This window comes from Podarcis filfolensis (assembly GCF_964270895.1).
Source record: "Podarcis filfolensis genome assembly, chromosome: 7".
Lineage (NCBI taxonomy): Eukaryota > Metazoa > Chordata > Lepidosauria > Squamata > Lacertidae > Podarcis > Podarcis filfolensis.
Genome location: NC_139603.1, coordinates 65,167,180 through 65,191,059, shown reverse-complemented (window position 1 = coordinate 65,191,059; position 23,880 = coordinate 65,167,180). Strand labels below are relative to the sequence as shown.

The 23,880-nt window shown below is 41.4% G+C and overlaps 1 protein-coding gene across 1 annotated transcript in view; it reads left to right on the top strand.

Moving 5' to 3' along the window:
• Window positions 1-23,880, top strand: part of RUNX1T1 (RUNX1 partner transcriptional co-repressor 1) — a 145,566-nt gene that overhangs the window by 102,200 nt on the left and 19,486 nt on the right. The window contains 4 exon segments of the mRNA XM_083623337.1: window positions 6,119-6,369; window positions 8,737-8,822; window positions 9,853-10,048; window positions 20,351-20,419. Of these exon segments, the coding sequence (XP_083479463.1) occupies window positions 6,119-6,369; window positions 8,737-8,822; window positions 9,853-10,048; window positions 20,351-20,419 (602 nt within the window).

Sequence of the window (23,880 nt, the reverse complement as noted above, 5' to 3'; positions counted from 1 at the left end):
GAGCTCTGTGTTTCACTGAATGTTTTCTTGGTGCATATGGTCTGATACGGATGAGCAGCCACAGTGAGATTTTGGAGTCTATTAAACTAGCTCATTAAAAAGATCAATCTGTTTCTGTAATAATACTGGGAGCCATCAGTCATTGAATGAGAGAAGAGAGTGACACCTGAGGAGACGACACACTCACACACATATATGTACATATATTTCTTTTTCATAACTGCATAGCATGCCGGATGAAAAATGCTCTGCTCACTCTATAAATGACTCCCCCCACCCCAGACTTACACCCTGTTTTGGAAAGTGGCATAATGACTGTTTCATCACATTTGATCCAATGCTTTTTTCTTCTGTCCTGTGCCAAGGAACTTATATGTAAAGAATACATATGTAAAGAATATAGTGAAATTGCTACATATATAACTGTAGCCCCTAACTGGTATATATTAATTACCTAACTTTCTAGATATAGTATAATGAATAGCAACAATGTGCCTGCAATTCGCTAAACCGCCTTGCTTTATAAGAACAAAGGAAAGATGTCAAAGATGAGGCAACTTTATGGCTATTTGGGATTCATTTACTGAATTTTGTAACCTGAGGCTGGAATCTTCTACCTACGTAATTGTCAGTAAGTTCAATTGAACTTAATGAGACTTACTTCTCAGGAGACATGCATAGCATTGTGCCGTGGATATATTTATGCCTAACCCAGGGAGAACTGAAGGCAGAGAAATAACCAAAAACAAAGCCCTGCTGGGTTTGCACCAGCAATCTGGAAGATGGCAGGGGGCAGCGACAGTGTTTATCCAGTTTCCTTTCTTCAGTTTCCAGTTGGTTGTGCTTTCCCCCAAGATCTTCCATTTCAGTTGGGTGCAAAATTAGTCCCAAAATTAGTTCAAGGACTGGAATGCTACTCCACCCAGCCCCATTCTGGGGGGGTGTAAATAAATTGGCCATCCACTCAGTGTGGTGTGTTTCTTTTTTAAGTTCTTCACAGTCTGCTTGGGTGTCATCAATTTGGTGCCATCAACAAACCTGGCCACCTCATTGTTCACTCCTAATTCCATATCATTTATAAACAACTTTAAAACTACAGGTTCCAGTACAGCTTCTTTCTTCCCTCCACTTTGAGAATTGTTCATTTATTCCTATTACTGTTTGCAATAACCAGTCCTGCTAAGTTGAATGAGACGAAGAATCTTTCTGAAATCCAAGACTAAAGTGTCTGTGAGACCAACATGCTGTTGACACTCTCAGAGAGCTCTAAGATTTAGAGAAGCAGGACTTCCCTTTGCAGAAGGCATGCTGGATCTTCTTTAGACATGTTCTCCTACATGCTTGATATGACAGAATCTTTAATAATGTGTTGATAATATTTATCTTTAATAATGTGCTTCTCTAATCTACCCATAAAGATGTTAACATTAAGCTAACTGGCCTGTAATTTCCCGGATTCCTTTAAAAAACAGGTGTTACATTGGCTACTTTCCAATGTAACACCTATTTACATTGCTAGTATGGAGGCCAATTTTAGAGGCCAGTTACATATTTTTGTTAGAAGAGCAGCAGTTTCATATTTGATTTGTTCTCTTGGGTAGATGCCATCTGGTCCTGGCAATTTGTTCTTTTTAGTTGCCAGTAAGCCTTAGAAGATCATGTCTATTTGTCTCAGTCCTTCAGACTATCTCCTCAAAAATGTCAGCCTATGCATAGGTTACCTACATCTTTCGCAGCAAAGACAAGCACAAAATCCTTTCAGCCTCTCTGCAATTTCCCTGTACACCTTTGGCAGAAACTCTTTTATCCTGTAATGCTCCAACTGCCTCACTGACTAATTTCCTGCTCCTGACCTTTTTTTGGTCTTGGCAATAAGAACAATTATTGTTGTGTTGTTTTCAGCAGTTCTCAAATTCTTTTTTCCCACTTGCCTTATTGTCAACATACATTTGTCTTTCTTCCAGAACATTGTGTGCTCAGAACACTTATCCACAAAAGTGGATGTGCAATTTCCATAATGTTAAGATATTCCTGTGTCGTTAATTGCACACCGTTGCACATTTTAAAAGCACCTTCATTCGCCATTTGATTACCTTGTAAAATAAGCTATTGTTCTATTTGCATTTTGCCAACAAGAATAAGGTAGCATTACTCAGGCTCAGTTTCTAGTGAGAAATTAAATAATCCTTCCCCAGCTCCATAGGTGGACAGCAGTCACCTTGGCAATTATGGACAGCAGTTCAAATATATTCTCCATACATCCTCCTTTCTACTGAACACCCACTACACTTGAATTTGGAAGCTAATTGTTTGTGAGGGGTATTTCATCCATTTCCTACAGACCTAAATCAAATGTGGATTAGTGGCTGCTGTCCCTATCCTCTCCAAACATATTTTTCATGTTCCTGTAATGGAGATGTTCTTTGGTCTTGCATTCTGCTTCAGCCAATCAGAAATGCCCCCTGCAACTTGTGGGTGCTTTGTGATAGGACACCTGTTTTGCACGCAGAAGGTCTAGGTTCAATCCCTGACGCCTCCAGTTAAGCAGAACAGAGGACAGATGATTGACTGCCAGTCAAGTTTTAGGTCCCAGGCACATGACAACTATTATTTGCTTCTCTGAACATGGGCAGCATGAATTTCCTTCTTATTAGCAGACAGAGCTTAACTATGGTGATTGTAATTACTTACAAGATAAAAATAGAACAGTAGTCACTTTTTGATGGTCATCAAAGAGAGCGATGGAAGTCACAGCCTAGCTTAACTGGTGCGTTGTTTCCCATGCAAAGGCACAGACCCAGTGCTGATCACCTTTAGATTAACAGCAGAACATCCTGCACATTTTTGTTTAATTCACAAACCCTGCAGCCTGCCTGAGACTTTTATTCACGTGTGAATATGCAATTTTCACTTCAAGCATGAAAAATAACAGCTTTCACAGCATCCCTGTTAATTATAGGTCTCCTTTCAAAAGTTGTGCGTGACAAGGTGTTAAGAATATTGTCTCAGTAGTGGTCACATATAAATCATTTCCACATTACAATTTTTTTAATGGTTTGGCCAAGCTGGTTCCAAATGATAGAAGTTGCATTCCCTGTCTAAGTCATAGTCATGGAAAACCTACAGAAATCAACTGACAAGTTAGTCATGACTTGCATAACTCCATTTGCTGGTGTGGGTACAGGATGTTCATGGTGCTCTGTAGGCCAGACCGTATAACTAAACACAGGAGATTGGTATTTGGGTTGAAATAGGCCACAACTCTATTGATTACAGATTCCAGTTGGTTTGGCCAAGGCATTAGGTATGAATCTAATATCAAGCAGCCTACCTGCTGATTGATAAACCAATTGAGGTAAGCCCTGAAGTGGGGAGCTGCCCCTGACATGCACCAGGTGCCTGCCCAGGGTTGGCATTGGGAGAGGTGTTTTGGCCCATTGGCTCCTGTTGGCTCCCGGACACAGTCACTCCTCCTAGACACCTTTAATGGGGTACCTGCTCAATTAAGGATCCAATGCAATGTCTTATCTGCCAGAGTTGTGACAGTTGCTATGAGGTAGGCAAATTCCTCCCTGGGCCTAAATATGGTGGCCAATAAACCATAGGAAGGTCCCGTTCATCCTGCCCATTCACCTCCTGGATGGATGTTTGGTGAATCCTGCAGTGATCATCCAAGAGGGCGACCCACAGCAGGCCACCCCCTGAAATACAGTGGGAGTATCTTCATCTTCTCTCCCCTGTGGCCCGATAGGTCCATGGGACAGGATCCAACTGGCATCCCAGCATGGCTGGGAAGGGGAGACACCAAGCATCTCTTCCCCCACTGCCCCAGCCATGCGATTCCAGAGCCATGCCGTGGCTGTGCCACGTGGTAAAGGCTGCCCACCTGGAAACCCAGGTCAGTGGTATTATTTCTGCGGGTTTGCTCTGAGTATAACAAAATCAGATACATCCAATGTATGTTAATTGAAGTGTTGCTTTTATTGGTTTGTATAGTTTATTTATAGGTTTGTACAGAAATGGGTAGGGATGCGGGCAGCGCTGTGGGTTAAACCACAGAGCCTAGGGCTTGCCGATCAGAAAGTTGGCGGTTCGAATCCCCACGACGGGGTGAGCTCCTGTTGCTCGGTCCCGGCTCCTGCCAACCTAGCAGTTTGAAAGCATGCCAAAGTGCAAGTAGATAAATAGGTACCACTCCAGCGGGAAGGTAAACGGTGTTTCCATGCACTGCTCTGGTTCGCCAGAAGCGGCTTAGTCATGCTGGCCACATGACCCGGAAGCTGTACACCGGCTCCCTCAGCCAATAAAGCGAGATGAGCGCCGCAACCCCAGAGTCGGTCACGACTGGACCTAATAGTCAGGGGTCCCTTTATCTTTACCTTTACAGAAATGGGAAAGCTTCCAGGTTCCACAAAAATCTGCAGAGATGAAAGTTAAGATTTGGGTACCTTCTGCCACTTGTAAGCCAGAACAATAAATAAAGCATTTTTTAAAAATGCTTATTATCCTTACGTTTTGTAAACAGTTTGTTATCTGCAATGCAGATTTTTCAGTCCATTGCAATCTAGTTCCATCAGTCTAAGTTGGGCCAATCAAATGCACAATCTTAACTACATGATATCCTCTTATCACAAAAGCATGTGGGGGATTTCTTTTCTTTCAAAGGTAAAGCTTTCATTTCTGCTAGTGTCGACAGGCATATCAAAGGTAGAATTGTCCACCACTCCCTGGGTAATAGCAACTTAATACAATGAGAAGAGGGAAAAGCACAGAAAGTTCTCCAAGTAGCATAGCAGTATGTGCAGTACGATGGCAGCAATCGTTTTGTTTGAAAGGATCCAATTTCAGAAAGCAGCATGACCATTTTAAAAGTACTGTTGTATAAACATTTTATGACATGGTTTCCTTTCAATCCTGTGCTTTTACTTTTTCCGCCTATCATGACCCATGTAGGAAAAGTTGTAGTCATATCAACAGCAGTGGGTTTCCTTCCCCCCCCCCCCGCAACACCTGTGCTGTAGTTGCTACTATACAAACAGTTTAAGAACAACCATTATATATGGGGCTTCCAAAATGCATCTGCAAAATCTGCAAATGTGGGACTGTGTTACAGTTGGTAGAGAACTAATGATATTTCCCATGCAAAATTATTATTATTATTAGGCTATTATATATATATATATATATATATTTGCTCTAGAAATGTCTGCTTGCTGTTTATTTGAGAGCTTTCATAATTCTGTAAAAGATATTGCTGCATTTTATCAGTAGTATGCAATTCAAATAAAGTGTTTCTATTTCTATTATATTTCTCTCTGGGAAAAAATTCACAGAATTCTCAGTTTTCATTTAAGGTTTGGTATATGTTTACGTGTAAAGAACTGATCTTTCACTCTTACGAATGTTTTTAAAAATACCAACACTTTTAATGTTATGGCACTTGATAGTACTCTTCCTGATGGCACAGTTTTTGGAGGATTTAAACCCTTGTCAATAACTCTCTAAGTCTGAAAGAGATTTTTATCTATAATTCCAAGAAAGACTGTCAAAAAAAAAAAAGTAGTAGCAATAATCGTTCTCCGATAGGAGATCATGACAAAGTTATCAAGAAGCAAAGTCACAAATGAGCCAAATATTCTTGGCTATGCGCCCATGCATTGGGCAATAGAAGAAAAAAGTGACTCTAGTAAATTGTAAGATGCTGACATGAAGAAAGGATTTCTACGAATTTATGAATGTGGCTATTGCTCAGCTTTAAAGCAAAGCAGGGTACAAGCTGGAATAAATCCTGTGTTTTAGTGGAGTCTAAAATAAATGTCCATAATGAATAAATGTATTTCATCTACTGTATGTGCTATGAAAGTTACACTCACCTTCCCTGTAGGGAGGAAATACAGTGGACACTCGGGTTGCGAACGTGATCCGTGCGGGATTGCATGAGCAAAGCGCGATTTAGCTCTTCTGTGCATGCGCAACCGCCGAAACCCGGAAATAACCCGTTCCGGTACTTCCGGGTTTCAGCAGGTCCGTAACCTGAAAAAACGCAACCTGAAGCATCTGTAACCCGAGGTATGACTGTAACTCTTTCACAAAACGTGTTGCCCTTTTTCTTCTTTAGAACCAAAGAAAATGGCTTTGACAGAGAGCCTTTGCACTCAGAGCATCCAAGCAAGCGGCCCTGCACTATTAGCCCAGGCCAGCGGTACAGTCCAAATAATGGTTTGTCTTACCAGCCCAATGGTCTGCCTCACCCCACTCCGCCTCCACCTCAGCATTACCGTTTGGATGATATGGCCATCGCCCACCACTACAGGGACTCATACAGACACCCCAACCACAGGGACCTCAGGGACAGAAACAGACCTATGGGTAAGCAAAGCTCTTCCTCTTGGTTTGCTCTACATAGGCATCAAACTTCAGTTGCTCTTTTATGAGTAGAGAAATGTATAATACTGTCCTTGTCTTGATCGCAGCGCATGTCTGAAGATGGGTAGGGGAGAGAATCTCTCCGGTAAATTGCCCTATTCTCTGCCCCTGCAGAGTTAGAAAGTAGGAATATTGCAGTTTAGACCTGCTCTGCCTTTTCTGCATTCCTGTTTCAGGGATGTCCAGAAATCACAAATGTTTAATAAATAAAAATAGGTTTGATTAAAAGAAAATGCGGGTTCTGAAAGTCATAGAAATGTTTATTTTATTCTTATGGGTCCCCGGTCCCGTCCCCCCCCCCCAGTAGATGCATCTTTCAGGGCCCGCTGAAATAAAAGGAAGTTAGACAAAACAATATATGTGCTTTTTTGTGTGTCTTCCATTTAATTCCACATCAATTTGCGATGGAATTCCCAGGAGTTTGTGCCCTAAGACTGTATTGACTTCCATAAACTATTGAAAGTTCAGTTGCCCTCTTGCCACTCACTTCCATTTAGTGCCATTGTTTTAGTTATAGAATCATTGTTTCAGCTGGGTTTTTATTTTATTTTTTGGAGCAGATCTTATGTTGAATGCCAACGTGTTCTAGAAAGAGACCAAGTCACAATCAGTGCTGGAGGATTTCTCTCAGGTCTAGAAACTGGATAGTGGTGAAATAAGCATATGAAGCAATCTTATCCTGACTTGGACCATTTATCCACCTAGTTTATTATTGACTGGCAGCACCTCTCTAGAATTTCAGACAAGGTTTCTCCCTAGCTCTACCTGTAGATGCCAGAGATTGAATGTGCTCCATCATTGAGCTCTGTCCTTTCCTGAAATAACTCCTTCAGGTGGAACAGAGGCCAGCAGATATAGACCCTTTCTTTCAGTTTTAAGCACTGCAGCAGTAAGACTACCTTAAAGGTAAAGGTAAAGGACCCCTGACAGTTAAGTCCAGTGTGTGAACGACTCTGGCGTTGTGGCGCTCATCTCGCTTTACTGGCTGAGGGAGCTGACGTTTGTCCGCAGATAGTTTTTCTGGGTCACGTGGCCAGCATGACTAAGCCACTTCTGGCGAAACCAGAGCAGCGCACAGAAACACCGTTTACCTTCCCGCCGGAATGGTACCTATTTATCTACTTGCACTTGGAAGTGCTTTCGAACTGCTAGGTTGGCAGGAGCAGGGACCGAGCAATGGGAGCTCACCCCGTCGCGGGGATTCGAACCGCCGACCTTCTGATCGGCAAGCCCAAGGCTCAGTGGTTTACACCACAGTGCCACCGTTAGTGGAAGGACGCTCTTGCAAGGGGACTTTCCTGTCCCTTCCATCTCCCATTCCCCTCAAAAAGTCTTTCTGGTGGGCAAGGAGACTATCCTGAATAGGGTGTAGGGAGCTGTTGGGGTGGGGTGAGGCATCTTGGTGAGCAGAACAAAACTTGCACTCCTTAGGATCCGGATCTGATGCACAGTGTCCCATACACTGTGGCAAAATGGCACTATAGCCAGAGCCACATTCAAAGCCAGTTTTCTGGCGCATAGCAAGGGACCCACCAATCTGAGAGACTGCCCCTCCCTATATTAGCCAGTGTGCCAGTCGTGATTGGACAATCAAGCCCTTCTCTGTGGGTTGTCACTGCAGTAGATTAGATTGATGACAGCCATCAGCAGGGTCTTTAGCACCATGGCCCCTAAACTTTGGAATGCTTGGCCTGTTACGCGAGGAGATCCTTCCCTTTATCTGCTGTTTTTGCACAGTTGATTCTGTGGATGTATCACAGAGGGCTTTGTATGTTTCACCCAATTTGGGGGGGGGATAGTTTCCTTTCATTGGATGCCTTTTATTATATGATGTCAGCTGCTTTGAGCATGAGGGAGCAGTCTGAATGTGTTTTAAATAAATGAATAAATAAATAAATTCTCTTTGCCCCCATCCCTATTTCTGTTTATTGATTGGGCCAGAATGTGATATGCCTGCTTGTGTTCCACTTATCACTGTCTAGCAATGTTCTCTCCTCCTTATTGATCTCATAATACTGAGGATCAATGGGGCAAGTCTGTATTTTTTTGTGTCTTTTTTTTCATTGACTATCTACTTCTCCAGAACCTAGAAGGTCTTATTATAACTCAGGCCCTGTGATCTTATTCTGTGCCTCTTTCATTTGCTTGATGCTAGTGTATCTGATCGGTGTGTTGCGTAATAGTTGTGCCTCATAACCAGGCATTGTTGTGAATGCCTATAATTTATGGGTATACGTGGAAAATTAAATTATTGCTAGTTGACTCTTGCATGTTATTAATATTTCATGGGGGGTTGCTTGTTTTTGGCAGGGTTGCATGGCACACGTCAAGAAGAAATGATTGATCATAGGCTAACAGACAGAGAATGGGCAGAAGAATGGAAACACCTCGACCATGTAAGAAATACCTGTGCATTTTTGTGTCTCAATAGATGTATAAGTAGATTGCAGTCTCAAAGTAATAAGCATTATGAAATGAGTACTATTTAAATTATTCAGGGCTCCCCAAACAGCACAAGAGAAACTTGTACCTTGATCCATATACGCTTGTGGCTTGGAGGATTTCTTTTGTATGCCATCTATTTCCTCCTGTAGGTAACCAAAGGTTAGGCAGTTCAGTTTGTCACATACATGAAGTAATGAGCACACAGACAAAGTTTATGACTTGGAAAGGGCCAGTTGAAAGATCTTCTCAGATTTTAATTCACTAAGTAAGCTTGGTCAAGGCCTGGGAGGAGAGGAATGTTTTTGCTTGGCACCTAAAAGATGAAGATGAATGTTTCCCCTGGGGAGAACATTCCACAAACGGGGAACGTATTGTGTAAATTATTGTTGTTGTATTGGTTTTTAAGTTCACTATGCTACTTACCTGGGCATTTCTGCTTAACTTAAGAATAATATGGAAGTTGTCTCTGTTATGGCCTTGTTCCCATGTTTACATTGCTTCTTCCCACACTGCTGACGTAACATAAGAAGTGCTTGGCTCCTTTAGTGGAGCCCATTGTGAGGCTGCTCCCTGGACCAGCACCAATAGTGAAAACGAGGGCAATTGCAGCATGCAAAAGATTCGCAGAATGGATGGCTCCCAGATGGCTCTGGGCTTCTTTCATCACACAGTGGCATGGGAAGAAGTTCCACCATGGCAGCTCCCATGCCAGCAGTGCAACATGAAATTAGAGCAGGATATTTGTATGTCCCCCAAGGAATTGTATATTGGGTGCCCTCCAGAACTGTTCCTTCAAAGCCTGCTAGTTATTTGAACAAGGAAAGAGTTCTCAGCACTGTGACTGAATAAACATAAAATATGATTAGACAGTAAAAACAAGTATGGTGTCGTGTCAAGTCCAAGTCCCAGGTTCAAATCCCCACTCATGGAATGTGTGTGGTGTGAAGCCCTTCCTGACACCTTTTCCTTTCCGACTTCTAGCTTTTAAACTGCATCATGGACATGGTGGAAAAAACAAGGCGATCTCTCACTGTGCTACGGCGATGTCAGGAAGCTGACCGGGAGGAACTTAATTACTGGATACGGCGGTACAGCGATGCAGAGGATTTAAAAAAAGGCAGTGGTAGCAATCACTCCAGGCAGCAGAGTCCAGTGAATCCAGATCCCGTCCCTTTAGGTACTGTATCTGCATTAAATGGAAGCTTGTTGTTGTTGTTTAGTCGTGTCCGACTCTTTGTGACCCCATGGACCAGAGCACACCAGGCACTCCTGTCTTCCACTGCCTCCCACAGTTTGGTCAGACTCATGTTTGTAGCTTCGAGAACACTGTCCAACCATCTTGTCCTCTGTCGTCCCCTTCTCCTTGTGCCCTCCATCTTTCCCAACATCAGGGTCTTTTCCAGGGAGTCTTCTCTTCTCATGAGGTGGCCAAAGTATTGGAGCCTCAGCTTCAGGATCTGTCCTTCCAGTGAGCACTCAGGGCTGATTTCCTTAAGAATGGAAAGGTTGATCTTCTTGCAGTCCATGGGACTCTCAAGAGTCTCCTCCAAACTTAAAAGAGTTCATATATATTTTTACAATGCAGTGCTCCTTAGAATGTGTCTCTGCCCAATCCTGCTTTCTCTCAGTCCTTCTATTTTTGTTGCTCCCTTTCTTTAAAATCACCAATGGAAGGGGAAGTTGTACTGAAATGCAACTTCAGCTCCATCTGCTTACTTGAATTAGGCATATAAACCTGTACAGTGGTACCTTGGTTCTCGAACTTAATCCATTCCGGGAGTCTATTCAACTCCTGAAACCATTCGAAAACCAAGGCGCGGCTTCATATTGGCTGCAGTAACTTCCTGCACTCAAGAGGAAGCCACATCAGATGTTTGGCTTCTGAAAAACGTTCGCAAACTGGAACACTTACTTCCAGATTTGCAGTGTTCGGGAGCCAATTTGTTCAGCAACTAAGCTGTTCAGAAACCAAGGTTTGACTGTATATGGAACAGAAAAGTACTAAAAAAAACCCGAGAGTGGAAACTGGTAGTCAATATGACAACTTTGGATGCCACTCTGGTCTTACTTAAATATTTCTGTTTCGACTTGCAGAATGATAAAACCCTTGCCAAGCGTGTGCCATTCTTCTGTGGTTTTTGTTTAAATCCTGGTACCAAGTCTCTCCCTAGAAAAGCAATGAATATATTCATTCTGTATTACCTTTTCAATTGTGCAGTTTAACATTAGAGGAGTAATGCAAAGTCAGTGTGGTTGTGGTCGAGAGGAAGGCGGCCAACAACTGAAAATGGCCTCAAGTGTAACTGGTACACTGTTGCAGTAGGTACTTCTCCAGCCAACAGAGGAACTGAGGGATCATGGCCATAGTCATTTTTTTTAAAAAAAACTTTAATTAAGGCCATCACAAAATATAAATATTGCTTTTGTGTGCTCTCTCTGTTTCAGATGTCAGAGATCCCCCTTTGTCATTTTTAATGAGCTAATCCACCCTTTAAAAATTACCAGCTTGTCATCTCCAGTAGCTTTGCGTGGGGGAGGGGAGGACCATCTGTTACGCTGTTGCGTCTTTCCCCCCTTTATGATTTATATTAGTACCCATTCTGAAGATTAGTTTTGACTATAGTTATAATCAGCCCATTTTCAGTCACTGTGATGATTCTAATCCAGAGGACCATGAATGGGAAAAAAGAAAAGAAAAATACTGCTCACAGAATTCTGTGCACACATGTACAAACCTTTGCTCTGGGTGGAACAGTCTTCCACTGATGCAACTTGATTCCTTTTGCTCAAGTTTTCAGTTTCAATAACTTGTACGAAGCAAATAGATGATACTCATGGTATTCTCGTATGCAGAGCACTTTTATCAGTTATGACCTTCCTGATATAAAACTGCACTGAGATGAGGGGCCATAGCAGCTGCATGAAGAGAATACAGTGGTATTCTCAAACCTAACCCATTCCAGGAGTCCATTCGACTCCCAAAACCGTTCAAAAACCAAGTTGCGGCTTCCAATTGGCCTCAGGAGAAGTACTCCTGTACTCAAGCAGAAGCCACATCGGACGTTCAGCTTCCCAAAAATGTTTGCAAACCAGAACACTTACTTCCAGGTTTGCAGAGTTCAGGAGCCAATTTGTTCGACAACTAAGCTGTTCGAGAACCAAAGTACCACTGTACTGTGTTGAGTCCCTAGTCCATTAAAAGTAATTTAGAGTAGGAGGAGTATGAGATTTCTCTGTCTGACACTTTGGAGAACCTCTGCTAGAGTTGGCAATATTAGACTAGGTAGGCCAGTAGTCTGATTCAAAACAAATTGTCTTTATATGAATCTCAGAATAAATAATGTAGGCCCAAATATTGTTAAAAACAGCAAACACATTACATTTTGAAACAATCCCCCCCCTCAAAAAAATAACTCTGAAAACACAATAATTGAAATACTCCTCGCATGCTTGTTTCAAAATAACAAGAAAATCCAATAAACATTTATGTGTATTATACTAGATACTTGACATTTCTATGCACTACTCACATCTGCATATATGTTAGGTAAAGCTATTTCGGGCATTTAAAATTGGCTTGGTCCATTGTTGTGTCAAATAAAATAAGTGCTTAAAAATTTGCATGGAAGGTAGGAGAGTAAAATTGTTTCAGTCCTGAAAAACACCACTTAGAAACGCTCACACTTAGGACTCACTTGATGGGAAATGATGGGCAATCATGTAAATAATCTATCACTTTATTCAGCCACTTTGTAGGAGGATGTTTAACATTATGAATAATGTTTGATCTTCATCCTCTTAAAAAGGAATTCCTTTTTATATATCTTGTAGTATAGTAAACACAATAGGCTGAGTTACTATTGAAGGTTTCTTAGGAAGCTAGAAACATAAGAACCTACCTCATACCAAGTCTTAAACGTAAAGGTAAAGGGACCCCTGACCATTAGGTCCAGTCGTGACCGACTCTGGGGTTGCGGCGCTCATCTCGCTTTACTGGCTGAGGGAGCCGGCGTACAGCTTCCGGGTCATGTGGCCAGCATGACGAAGCCGCTTCTGGCGAACCAGAGCAGTGCACGGAAACGCCGTTCACCTTCCCACCAGAGCAGTACCTATTTATCTCCTTGCACTTTGATGTGCTTTCAAACTGCTAGGTTGGCAGGAGCAGGGACTGAGCAACGGGAGCTCACCCTGTCACGGGGATTCGAACCACCGACCTTCTGATCGGCTAGCCCTAGACTCTGTGGTTTAACCCATAGCGCCACCCGTTACCTTTGGTCAATTTAGCTCAATCTTATCTACACTGACTGGCAGCAACAGATCTCCAGGTTTGCAAACAGCCCTAATGTGGAGATACCATGAAATGGGCTTTGGATTTATGTATGCATAGCATGCGCTGAGCTACAATCCTGCCTCTTTTTTGTATTCTATATGGTATGATACGGTATGTATTCTATATGGTATGATGGGACGCAGGTGGCGCTGTGGGTAAAACCTCAGCGCCTAGGGCTTGCTGATCGCATGGTCGGCGGTTCGAATCCCCATGGCGGGGTGCACTCCCGCTGCTCGGTCCCAGCGCCTGCCAACCTAGCAGTTCGAAAGCACCCCCGCGTGCAAGTAGATAAATAGGGACCGCTTACTAGCGGGAAGGTAAACGGCGTTTCCGTGTGCTGCGCTGGTGCTGGCTCGCCAGAGCAGCTTTGTCACGCTGGCCACGTGACCCGGAAGTGTCTGCGGACAGCGCTGGCTCCCGGCCTCTAGAGTGAGATGAGCGCACAACCCTAGAGTCTGTCAAGACTGGCCCGTACGGGCAGGGGTACCTTTACCTTTACCTTTATATGGTATGATGGACAGGTGAGTCAGAGAGAGACATAATTTGAAAATTAACACTATAAAACTCTTACATACACATGGAGCTATCTTGGCAACAGATTACTTGACTCTTTTGAATCTAGGCAGCTGATTCACTTGCACAGATATTACTTAGAGGAACTAGCGTCCTCCTTTCAAAACATAATTGCCCTTCAAAATTTGCATTTCTCTGAATTTTGTGGTGCAGTTCTGCAGCCAATCTGTATAAAAATGAATATGTTGGGGGGGGGGTACATGAAATGCATACTTTGGTGAAAATTGCATACAAAAATGCATTATATTGCAGGAAAGTGTTCTGAAAAAATGTATATAGTAGTCAAAACTGCAGAAAAGTATATATAGGGACAGATTTCACACTAAAATACTGATGAATTTTCAAGACAACTGCTACTTGCTGAGGAAGCATGGAGAACTGAATGGGAAAGTTAGCAAAAATTAGAAACTGGGGAAAACATTGAAATTATCCAGTGATTGTAAATGCAGAGAAAAATCTTAAAACTTTTTTTGTCAGTCTGCTTGTCTATTAATTGATGTGATTAGTTCCTTGCTCAGGGTGTTTTGGGAAGGGTAAAAATGCGATGTTGTGGTAATATTAGCATTATTTAAAATTACTATTATTACGGCCTTCTTAAATGTTGTAAACTACATTGAGAGTGTAGTGGTGCCCTGAAAGTTGATTTATAATTAATTTAATTAAAACATAAATAATAACGTAAGGATGGAGCAGGGCTAGTTTCTATGCCTTGAGTTGCTATCATGTACCTTTAAGTGATGGAGGCAAGTATAATGACTGGACATGGGTTTCATTTTTCTAGTGTACTTTGTATCTTGTTTCAGCTGTCAAAAATGCCTTTTCTCTTTCTATGCTTGCAGCACTGTTTATTTCTGTTGCATCCAATCTCCCTGATGATCTGCAGAATCCCAAAATGCTTTTTTGTACTTGCTGAACTTTACAAGCAGCTTGACAGGTTTTCTCCAATTTATGAATTGTTCCTGATATCAAGGTTGATTAATCTCCTACACTGTATACATGAAAAACTTTGCATCACTTTGACAATAAGCCAAGTATATGAAGAGATGGATATTTTCCTTCTTATAAAAGCAGGTCTTCTAGCTACAATACAGGTGTTCTGTTATTTACCTAATTTAAGAGACAGTCTCTATTTTTATTTTTGCACCTCAATTTGTTATGATCTTGTGATTTGGCTCATCCCTTTAATTTCTTTCCGAATGTTCATCCTTGACATTGCATTATGGTGTGCTAAACTCCACCGCAATTCCTTGGTTATTTTATGATACTGTTTTCTTATCATTTTGTTTCTCTAACTCTGCACATAGTCTTGGGTTAATATCTGCAAACAGTTGGTCTAGTACTTCAGTTAGGAAAAAAATTAGTGTCCCTTCCATTCTCTGCATGCTGTTGACATTTGCAAAGTAGTAAATCTGGCGTTGTTGCAGAAATTAAAATAACTTCCTCTAGTCCCTTCCTTTTAGTACCTTGGTTGATTTTTTTCAGATATGACTTTGAAAATGTCATTTTATTTTATACCCAAAAAATTCTTTTTATTATTCTTGGTGGCTACAATCCAGCAATAGTTATAAAGTGACAAAATCCTGACAAAGTTGCATTGGATCATATGTAACTTTTAGTGGATAAGCAAACATGTCTCTCTTTCTAATGCATTTTTATATTTCATTTACTTGAAATAAAACTTTAATTAAACAGGGATTTATTTAAAATGTTTATATTTTACCATTCCAAAGCTTAAGACAGCCCACAAACTAACCATAGAATGGACAATATATGCCAATTAAAGCTTTCAAGGACTGTCTCTCATAAAGAACATTATAGTAATCAATCCTAGGTATGCCAGAAGGAGGTACTATCATGACAGTATCCATCTTCTCCCGGAAACTGCCTATCTATGTAGTACCTTAAATTGATAGTAGGTACTCCTGGCCATTGCTGATACTTGTCTTTCCAGAAATAAGAGAGAGTTCAGAAAAACCCTAGGCTCTTAACCTGGTCAGACAGATAAATTGCCAGCTTATCTATCCCAAGAAGCACTTCCAGCATTTCCTTAATCTTGTCTTCATTCAGTTTCAGCCTGTTTAACCTTACTTAGCTGACTGCAACCTGCAAATACTGGTTTAGAACTGAGGCAGCTGTCGCTGGACACTTATTTAAATAAACAGAGATCTGGATGTCATCGGCATATTCGTTGACACCCAATTTCAAAATTTCAGATTAGCTCTCTCTTTGTGGCTTCATGTTAAGGAGTATCAGTGATACAACTGAGACCAGTGGAACACCATGCCAACCGCCAAGTGGCTGAGCTAGCATCACCAATTGGGGACTCCTTGAATGCATTCCAGTCTAGAAGCATGAAACCACTCTAGAGAAATCTGACGCTCCTACTAGCTTTTCAAGGTGGATTTACAGAATGACATGTTCTCCTTATCCAAAGGACCACTGCAAAGTCCAGGGATTATCAAGAAGGAAGAGTTCTCTCCGTCAACTTCCAGACACAGATCATCCCCGCAGGGATCCTCAGTCACATAACAAGGCCACAAGTCTGACTGGAAGAAACTGAAAGAAGATGTGTCACCCAAGTGCTGGTCTTCACCACACATTCAGCTATCCTCTGATAAAAGAGAATGTCTTAGACAGCTGGATAAATCATTCCTGTGTAGTTTCTTCAAGATTGGTAGATTATCAGTTCCTTTAACTGAGGAGGAACTCTCTCCTTACGATGTTTCACCCCATAGCCCTTTAAGCTCAACTAGCCAGGCAAGATGGGCAGCAATCTAAACAATATGTGGTAGTCTTCACAGTGCCAAACACTCTGTCAATAACCTCAAGGGAAACAAGACTGAAACAATTTTCATTCCATTCTTTCAGATTTCATAACTCTTTGGCTTGAAAGAATGATTGCTACGGCGCTGAGTCTTTATAGAAGCTTTTGCTCACTTCCTGTTCTAGAACTATGAAGACGTGTCTCGCAACACAGAAAGCCACCCAGACTATTTTCATCTTATCCACTTAAATAATTTTTTAAAAGGATTTAAGAATATGTTTCTTATTATTTTCAGCATTCTTTATGGCATACTTCCCTCTCCAGGTTTTTTTGTTTTTTAAATTAAACCCTATGGAAATCTTTTATAAGATCTTGATTTAATTCTTTTGCAGAGTCTTGGCTACATTATCTATGTGAATTGTGGTTGGAATATGAGCTTGATTGATCTTTGTGCTTGGAAATTGCACCAATTAGCTGGCAATCCGGTCAATGATGTCATTGAATTCCGTTTACTTTTTACTCTTGCGTAGCTAAACAAGCCAGCGCAGCATTTCTCATTTCATTTTTTATTAACATTGCTATCATGTGGAAAAGCCATAGTGAAAAGAAGGGGATTGTTGCATGGCTTACTGCCCTTGGGCCTGATACACAGCAAGGGAATGTACCAAGGACAGAATAGCAAATGTTTGGTTGTAGTGTACTGCAACCCTTGATCCTGCCCCACACCTGCAGCATCCCATAGCAACTGGTGTGTTGAAGCAGAGCCATGGACTCTCTCTCCCAGCATTGAATTCTCTATATCTTTCCTGGATGGTGCAGGGCAGTGGCAAGCTGCTGGATTGGCTCCACCAGCGCAAATGCTCAACTTTCACCTTGCCACTGATCTGCTCCATCCTAGTCAGATCCAGGTAAGCTATAGCGACGCCAGTATCAGGAGGGCGACTTAATGGTTCTGCCCCACCACACTGGCCACTGCTGGTAGTCTCCAAAGCATAAACATGAATATAGTTAGCATTGCCTCAACCATTTGAAGATTTAAGTTTTGGATTTTGTATCCCATCATGATTATAACAACTAGTTAAAAACAAAATGGAAGGTTCTGTGTGTATTTTTCCCCCTTTGCAGTGCAGCTTCATCTTCTTATGCAGAGTCGCTGCTAGCATCCTTGGGCAATTGCAGTGGCCCCAGCATCTTTACCTTGCTGCTGGCACCTGCCCTCACCTTCTCCTTTTGAAAAAATCCAGCCCAGCTCTCTTGAAGCGATCTAGCCACTTTTTCTCATTTCCCAGCTACATAGCATTGCTCTGGGGCAAATTTTAATCATGGCTAGATGCAGTCACCTGTACTGCTTTGAATGCTAACCTTGGCCCAACAATGGAGGAAATGGCCCAGCAGAGGGCACCTGGAGCCAGCCCTGCTGCAATATTCAAAATGTTCTAAAGGCCTTCAAGGGAAGCTCAGGTTTCATATTCCTTCCTTTGCAGAACAGCAAATGATCTACTGAAGTTAATGGCTGCTTTGCCATAGATTTCAGTGAGCTTAAATCTCACCCCAAGTGATTAATGGACTTGTAAGGTGGTCTCTTCTCTGACTGCCACATGTGAAGCTTACTGTGGACTGTATTGTTAAACCTGCCAGATTCAACAGATGTGATTTATCTCCCTGCTTTATATCATCTGCGATCTGCATTCAGCTATAAATCCCTTTTCTTCTGGGGAACTAAGACAAATTAATCAAGTGATCTGCTTCTTTTTTGAGTGTTTTCACCTCATTATTGGGTTTATTCATTCTGAAATAAAGAATGCTTTATTCTTTACTCTAGAATAAATAATATTTTTTGATGTTTGCACATGATTAGAAAGAGAATGGAAGGGACCATCAGTAGCCAATTCAGTATATTGCCATGCCGTGATATTATTTTGACCTGCTGCTAGAAAAAATTATGGTAGCAAGCAGGCATTGTGAGAGCTGGTGATACCTACTGCGCTGACTTACTGTACTTCAGATATGAAGTTGTCTTGGTATTGAAATACTATTTAATTGATAATGCATATGATTAGGGTTGCTAGTGGTTTAATGTCCTCGTTTCAAACATTTTATTTATTTATTTTGCCTGCTTGCAAAACAAATGATAACACCTTTTCTTCCAAACAACAACATAGGAACTAAAGGACAGTCTTTTCAAGACTGGAATTTTGTTGAGATAACACCCACATTTAAGATGGTATTCAACTAAATAATACTGCTAATGTAACAGGACTTTCCCTGTCTCCTCGCCCCATGCATGCCATCCCCTAAATCTCCCCGGAGGGTTAAGGGAACACCCAGAACAGATTTAAGTGAGGAGAAATACTTGCATTGACTGATTAGCACTATGTTGAATTCAACCCTCAGGCTTTACAGTGGAACTTAGGTCTGAACTAGATAAACACAATTTGATCAAACTATTCCTGGACTGTATCACTGCATACAGTAGTTATGGGAGTCCCCCACAAAAAATAAATTAGTGTGTTGCAAAGAAAAAGAGGCTAGAACCTCTCTCTCCCAGGTATCTGCTATGCTAGTTGCACAGAGTCTTATTATATAGGAGCAATTTGAATGGCTGACTCTCCCACCTGCAATCTGCAATGGTATTGTCCAAAAAGCCATCTACTTCTCCATGAACTGTCAATAGGAAAATAAGACTGGAGCATTCCACCACCTTAATTCCTCATCATGCTTTACGAAAAAATACTGATTCCAACAGCTTTGAAATCTAAAAGTGACTCTATTCTCTAAACTGCTATCTGGCTGCAGTTATGTGCTGGCACAGAGATAGCCAATGTAGTGCCTTCCAGATGTTTCTGGACCACAACTTCCAGCTCCCAGTTAGCACTGTCAATGGTCAGGGTTGGTGGGAGCTGTACTGCAACAAAAGATTCCTGCATTGCAGGAGATTAGACTAGATGGCACTAATGGTCCCTTCCAACAATACAATTCTGATATCTGGAGTGCACCCTGTGCTCACAGAATGCACTTCCACCTTGCCAGGTGGAGCCCTTGTTTTTTGCCAGTCCCTCTTGCCGACTGCCACATCCACTACTGCCTCCCAGCCCTTAGAAGCAGCTTTTCAGGAGGCCTGGGGAGCTGCAGTATTTCCCCTCCCCAAAAGGCAATCTATTGCTCAAGCAAAACTGCTTTCCACTTGTGAAGAATCACTATCAGATAAAACCCAATGAATTTGCAGCTTTTTCCAACCAGGGGCTTTCGTATGAAGAAATCAAGAATTTTGACTCCCACTTTTGTTTTGAGTTCGTAGATATTTGCCTTCCTTGCCTTTTAATGGGACCCAGTTGCAAAACTCATATTTTATATGTTGGAGTCCCTGTCTCTTCTTGAGAAGATCAGGGAGGAAAATATTAGATGATTTCATTTTATAGTACTGCAGCTAAGAGCTGAAGGAACAACAGAGTCCCCCCCCCCATAGATCTTCAAGTGTACCATATTGTATTTTTCGCCCTTGGTTGTTGTTTTTTAATAGTTTATCTACAAATGAAAGTGAAAGGAGAGATATGAAGCATCTTTCAGTTGGCAGGCCTTATATTGGGGAAGAAGAGCGTTATGACAGATCAATTTAATGAACCGATTGATCTCTTCTTTAAATGATGTGGGAGTAATGGCTTTATTGTCCTCTGCATTTTATATAAAGGTTATATTTTCATTCTCTTGACTGAAGCATCAAAGAGAGAGGGCATTAAAAAAAATCCTGTTTAACTATTACTTATTATACTACTTTTTCTTCTTTTCCTCCCCTTATCCCCCCCTTCCTATAGACTCACATCGAGAATTCCTTCACAGGCCTGCTTCTGGATACGTGCCAGAGGAGATCTGGAAGAAAGCTGGTAAGAATTGTTTAAAAATACGAGCCTAGCAATTTGGCAGCTGTGTGCATTTGTTAATGTTCTGATATAAAGAATAAAAGGGGTGGGGGGGATGTGCTACTAATAAGCCAAAGTTTCAGTTAATAGTCTTAAACTGGAACAGATCAGAACACCAGAACTGTTTTAATTAGAGCAGCATCTATGTCTGAAGATAAGGAGATGTCAATATGGAATTTTTTTGAAAGAAACCCAGATAATAAACAGATCATTTTCAGGGCTTGTTTCACATTTCCTTGTGGAAAAGCTACGGTTCATTCTTGAACATTGACACACATGATTTTTCTAATGGTTTAGCACTGAGAAGTCAAATAGAATTTGGGAAGCTGGGCCTGCCTAGAAGTCATTGTATTGTATTTGCAAGATGTGCCTCTTACCATTGGCATGTTCTTACACTTCGGAGAGAAGTGCTTGTAGTTGGCTTGTAGCAGTGGGAAGGCATTGCATAATAGGCACAAGCCACACCTCCAGACCAGGTGAGACAATATATGCTGCCTCAGTTAAGACTTTGCTAATAATCCCTGCAACTTCTAAAAAGGGATGGGCTTAAGGGAGGGGGGACATTAGAACAACCTTGATGTAGTAGAGCATGTGTGAAGAACCTTTTGTCCTTCAGATGCTGCTGAACTACAACTCCCATGATCCATGACCACTCACTGTGCTTCCTGGAGCTGTTCGGAGTTGTATTTTAGTAACTTCTGGAGGGCCAGAGGTTTCCCACACCTGGTCTCAAGTCTCAGGAATAAATAGTGCCAGTACTAGAGGCACAGAGAGGCAGAGAGAGAAAGGCTAATGTTAAACTATTCATTATCTCTCATGGGGATGTTGTGCGGTTGAGAGTGGTTAGTCACCCAGAGTAGAACACCACCTTAAGTTCCTTGAAGGCAAAGTGTGAGAACAGTGTAGGATAGGATCCTTTCTTCTTGTCCTCTTAGCACAACATCTTATCCTCCAACTGAAGCCCTTGTGAGTAGGCTAGTCTGACAAGAATCTCTATCTTTTCCTTTCTCCTCGGGCAAATTATTGCACTTCATTAGCTCATTAGTATACACAGCCGTTCTGCCAGCATCTTAAATCCAAACACTGTCACCAGCTTATATGTTTTACAGAATGCAATTAGCCCTAATTCTAAGGGGCCACTTCATAATTATAGCCAAGCACGGGCACTAAAATTTGTAAGCAAGCACTCTGCGGATTGCTTGCAGAGTCTCCACATCAGCAGCAGTGGCTGCTAGACAGGTATGGAAGAAGACTTTTCGCAAGTTCCAACCAAGACTTCTAATATTACAGCTGCCATGCATACCACTATCATGGGACTAGGAAGGCTGCCTGTTGTGATATGCTCATGATGTCATGCATCTCCCCATCTCATGCACCTCAACCAGGGAAAGTGTAAGCTCTCTCTCTGCCCCACTCCTGTAGACAAACAAGATCTTCTCAGCAGTGGAGGCACTGATGATCATCTGAGAGCAGCCTTGCTTAGTGGTGAAAGCATGGCAGCACAGCTGCATGAACAGCACTCTCTGTCTCCTCCCAGAGAAGAGAGGAGAGCTTTTAAGATGTCCTCTAAATTTGCAATGAGCCCAATCCTCCAGAGTCCTCTAATGCATCTTCTCATTTCACGGGGGTGTCCATAGCATTTTAGCTCTTGAACTGCAAAAGCTATGCTGGAAAGAGGCAAGACTTTACGGCCTTTTCAAAGACCCAGTGTGCCTCACACCAGGCTATGTGCTCACCATGCATTTAAAACACATCCACAGCACAAAACCGACACAGACTTGAAATAGATGTACCCATCCCTAGGACTAACATTTGATGATTTTTAATCCCTTCCCCCAGTTCAGACAAAGTGTTAGAGATAATAGATTTGCTTTTTTAAAAACTATGTTCATTTGTAACTGTGCTTCGCGAGATAAAAGGCATGTATTTAAGATTGTGTCTTCTTTAAAAATAGATATGAAAATGACAATAAAATTTGCATCTGTGGGTTTGTCTTCATATATTTCTTTTCAGGGGATCAGAGAATGTTTGCAGTTGGTAATAAATATTCAAGCATCTTGCAAATGTCCTACCAATTCTCTTTGCTGATCTGTGTGTGCCGGTGGGACTAGAATAGGAATGCATAATTTAAATATAAATTGCCTTATTTGCATATACAATTAGTCAAGCTGCAGCTTTGATCGTAAGCAAAAATTATTGTCCTGTTGCCACTTAGATAGAATTGTAATTCACCTTGAATATTCAAAGTAAATTAGTCCCTGTCTTGCATAGCTGCACAGTCTGATTTCTCTCTCCCCATCCCCCTCATTTATGGGAGGGTAATGTGAGGGCATATTTTTAACTCTCATAAAAATTAAGGCATACCTTTTCCCTCTAAAATTTCCCCCTGTAAAATATTATGGTTTTTTCCCCAGGAATTTTCAGATTAAACACGTCTCTCTGGAAAACAGATATCTTTTAATAAATGTATTTTATGATCAGTATCTACCTTAACATGTTTTAGCGTGCGTTTCAGTCTGTTAAGAAAAATGTAGAAGTGAGGAAGCGCTAGCCTCACTTAAATGGGGATTTTGACAATAACGTTGGGGATATTAAAATGATTCGGATCTTTGGTTTCGAATGGAATTGCTCGAATAAAATATATGGCAATAAATTTCAAGATTCAGAACAAGATTTAAAGAACTGTGTAACCTGTATTATGTACCTGCCAAAGTTTTTTTTAAACTCCGCCCCTACTCGCAGATCAAACTCTTTGTTAACCTGAGAGCAGTTTCATAGGCAGTTGTGATATGGCACTAGGGTGTGGAATATGTTTTTCTGGGAGGGGGCAGTCAAGAATCCCAGTGGGTACAAGCAACCCTTGAATTACACCTGGGAAGCATCCCTGGATCCTAGCCTATATGATTAAAAGCACAATCCTATATGTTTATTCAGAAGTAAGTCCCATGGAGCTCAATGGAATTTGCTTTCTAGAAACTGTTTAGAATTTCAGCCTTAACCTTAGCTATTCTCTAAGCTCAGAAACCTCATAGTTTAAGAGAAATGATAGCTGAAGGTAAAGAGAACTAAATTTATAGTTCTCTGGGATACTCTACATCGCGCTGTAACCACCGAACATTTGTAACTCTAATATTTTTATTCTACAGTAAAACATTTTTATTAGGAATCTTATGTTTTTAATTAAACAGAACATTTAATTAAGGTGCTTCTTAAGTGGGTGAAACAATTAAGAGCAAACACTTGAATGAAACATGTCATAATTAGTTTTAATAGAGTGTTAATTGGTACTAGGTTTGCCAAGTTAATAATTACTGCTTATTAAATTTTCAATTAATCATTGTCATTTTGCTTTGAATAAAGATGAAAATGAGATACACTAAATCAGGGGGAGGATAGTTTCCTTGTTAATTAGAGTAGTTGAGTTT